General features: G+C 52.0%; 1 protein-coding gene across 4 annotated transcripts in view; it reads right to left on the minus strand.

The window, feature by feature from the left end:
* MYT1 (myelin transcription factor 1) overlaps positions 1-1,894 on the minus strand; it is a 56,488-nt gene extending 54,594 nt beyond the window's left edge. For all 4 annotated transcript variants that reach the window (XM_021416923.1, XM_021416924.1, XM_021416922.1 and 1 more), the window contains exon 1: positions 1,713-1,894. In XM_021416923.1, the coding sequence (XP_021272598.1) occupies positions 1,713-1,737 (25 nt within the window). In that variant the 5' untranslated portion in view covers positions 1,738-1,894. The remainder of the gene's footprint in view (positions 1-1,712) is intronic.

Consider the following 3,564-nt stretch of genomic DNA (forward strand, 5'->3'; position numbering starts at 1 on the left):
CCGCCACCCAAAATCTCCGGGTTAGGCCTGCCAGCATCCTTCTACCGGAGGGAAGACGAAGAGCTCGGGGGATGCAGCCGGGCCGAGCCGCGCCCGGCGTCGGGTCAGCACCACAGCGGCGGACAGCTCCGGCGCCCCCGCCCCGCCCGTTCCGGCTCTTAAAGCTTCCCGACCCCTTCTGCGCCTTTCTCAGCTCTCCGGAGTCACTTTACAGCCGTCTGAAGGCAGGAGATAATTACTGTGCGCTCCTAGGCCTCCGCATCCCTGAAGGGAGCCGTGCAGCAGGAAGGTATAAAATGAAATATTCAAATATTTTCGCCTCTAGAGCGTTGTTTGAGACGAGTGTGCTGAGAAACCGACCGCATGTAGCCTGCAGAAATGAATGCCAAAAGGTTGTTTTTTTTAAAGTGGATTCCCCTCATTGCTGTCCCCACAGTATTTTTTTTATTGTTTTCCTATGCCCATGTAGTCAGATCAAGCGTTTCAACTTCCAGATTATTTAAAATAGAACTGCAATTGCTTGTGTAAATACACGCATAAAAACCCCGCACTGCATTTTGCTTGCTTCGTTGAGACTGTTTCAAAGTAATTTAGATCTCAAACTTTATGCATTTGTAATTGGCACCAACTTCTCCGGTTACCAGCTGGGGGTGGAAGATTTTTTCCTTGTTTCTTTCTGAAAGCTTCTATGCAGATGGGCTGGCTGCCTTAATGCCTCAGACTACAATTAGTGCTGTTGTATGCCGAATAGAAATGGCCAGCATTAATATTGTATATGGAACAGCTGAAGGGTTGCGAAGAAACCTGCCCACTACAGGCCCCTGGCAGATGGAACAACACGCACAGGCACAAAAAAAAAAACTTTTAATAACCCTTTGCTCGCTCTCGGGCGCGCCCCTTCTCCCCGATTTGGTCGGCTCCTTCCCAAAGAGGCAATGCCTTTGTCTAACCCACATCTAGAGCCCTTTACTCCCTAAAGAGCAACAATTGAAGCAATCACCATCGTTTGTGGGGGGCACCTTGCATTGTCTTGGAACTTTCTCTTTGTGCCTCCGTTAATGTGGGCGCAGAAACACATCCAGCCACGAACCAACTTCCTATTTGTTAACACCCCACCCTCACCCCTTCATTGCAGAGGGGAAAACAAACAAACAAACAAGCAAACAAAACAGAAAACCAACAAGAAAAAAAAGCGTCTTAACAGAAGTGGCAGAAAACAGGGTTTTTTTTCCCCTCACCCCCCGTCCCGTCGCTCTTAATCCTTTGTAATTAGCCGAAACGCGCGGTAGCGGGACAAAGCCCCGCAGCAGCAGCAGCCCCGGGGCCGCACACGAACCCACGCTCCCGCAGCCCTTCGGGGCTGAGCCCGGAGCGAAGCGAACAAGGAAGGAGCCCGGGACTTCGCCTGCTAAACGCGAGGACAGGAAATCCGCGCTCAGAAACACGCTTTCCACTATGCCATCAGAGGGAAACAAGCACCCCAAAACAAGGGGAGCGGGGCAGTTTGTGGGGCCGCCGTCCCCCCCCCCCCCCCCCCCCCCCCCCCCCAGCTCACCGAGCCCCTTTGCCGAGGCGTGGCTTGGGCAGAGTGAGGCGGCTCTAGTGCTTCGGAGGAGAAACGGGAGGAACCCAGCAAGCACCCCCCGACGCTCACACACACACATATCCCCCACCCTCCGCATCCACCTATCCACCGGCGGACGGCTACGAACCGAGGAAAGTTCCGCAGAGCTTCATCCTTGCCGGGGAGCGGTGGCTGCCTTCTCCGGGAAAGCGAGCGAGGGAAGCGGCGAGGCCCGGGCTTACTCCATCCCTGCGAAAAGTTGCCGTCCGGAGCAAAAACTTATGCGTGCCGGCGGCCAATGGGACCTCGCCGCAAAATCGCTGCAGCGCACTCGGCGGCCAATCCGCGGGGGCGGGCGCCGCGGGGCCCCGTACAATGGCTCTGCCTACCCCCCCCACCCATCCCCGCCCACCCCTCCCGGCTGTGCAAAGGGTAAAGGGGGAGAAGCTGGGGAAGGGGAGCCGCTCCTTGGGGGGCTTGTAGCCTCGCTCGTGCTTTTAATTAGGAGAAGACAAAGTGATAACATGCATATCTCAGCGAGGGGGGTGTAATTCCCTCCCCCCCTCCAGGCCGTTCCCAGGGGACCCCATCCAGTTCTCTGTGTCAGGGAGACCTCAAGAGACCTCATCTGTGTTTGCAGAGCGACAGTCTCCTCCAGATCACCCTGGAGGAGGGCAGGGTGGCCATGCCCAAAGCCATGCCCCAGGCAGTTGCACTTCTTGCATGTCTGAGTCTTTTTGGGAGTGCATGAGTCCCGCAGCGGCTATATGCAGCTTTCTGGATGCTTTGGTCAAAGCTGGGGTGTACAGGGGGAGGGAGAATGGAATTGCTTCTGGGAGAGATCCGAAATGGAAAAGGACTCCCCTCTGTCTCAAAGGACAGATGGCAACATTGGGCTGAACTGATCCCAGCTGGAGAAAACTGGCTACAGGCCAGTGAAGAACACTCACTGACATCCCAGATGGAAAAAAAAAAAAAAAAAACAACAAAAAAAAAACAAAACAAAAGAAACAACCCCAAAAACATAAATATAGTTATCCTGTAATAATAATAATATAATAAAAGGAAAATTAACCAGGATTGTGATTACAATATATGACAGCACTGAACTTTGTTACTCTGCTGCCTCAGAGGGCAAAGTGCCTTCTGTAGGTGGAATGGCCTGCTGCACTCTGCTCATCACCCTCGATAAAAACGTGGCCAGCCCCTTCTGTGGGTCAGCCCTGGCGTGCTGAGAGGAGAAAGTGCCATTTCTGAAAGTGGGAGAGGGGAGGGATTGCCTGGCAAAAAGCCTGATTGTCAGGAAGAAAACTCATCACTCTGACATGTGTGGGTAAATAAGTGCATATGCAGAGAGAGGGCAAGCCCACCCAAGCCTCAGCTCGAGTAATTTGGGGAAGGGAAAGAGGAAAAGCCTGTGCTTGGAGAGACAGGTGGCACCAGTAATAAGAAGCCCTGGACAAAGCTGATATTAGCTGAAGGAGTGTTGAATGCAATTTATCTCAGCAGGGCATGCCTGTATGTTTGGGTAATTTTTTATTTTATAAACATAAGAGGGGGTGCAGCTGGAATAAAGGTCAGCAAAGATTGTAGAACAAGAGGCTAATTCGCACTGTGGTACGAGATCCTGGGCTGAACTCTTTGTTGAATGCGTCCAGCTCCTTAATTCAGATTTCTTTGAAGGCAGAGAGCTGGAAGGGGGAGAGGGGAGGGATAGCTTTGTTGGGCTGGGGGGTGAATATTTAAGTGCACCTTTTCTCCTGCACATCCATCATGGTCCTTCGCTAGTCTCAGAGAGGGCTAAGAAATTAATAATAGTATTAATCATTATCATAATCATTGTATTGAACTGAAGGTCAGGAGTTTCATTCAAATGTAAACTGTAACTGTTGAATATGCAGACTTCTTTGCTATTCTTGCTCTTAGAAGGACTGGAAAAAGCCATAGTCAGCTCAGCCAGAGCACTCGCCCAGGTTGGGTATGGCTTGGGAAAGGAGCTG

Source organism: Numida meleagris, chromosome 19 (assembly GCF_002078875.1).
Source record: "Numida meleagris isolate 19003 breed g44 Domestic line chromosome 19, NumMel1.0, whole genome shotgun sequence".
NCBI lineage: Eukaryota > Metazoa > Chordata > Aves > Galliformes > Numididae > Numida > Numida meleagris.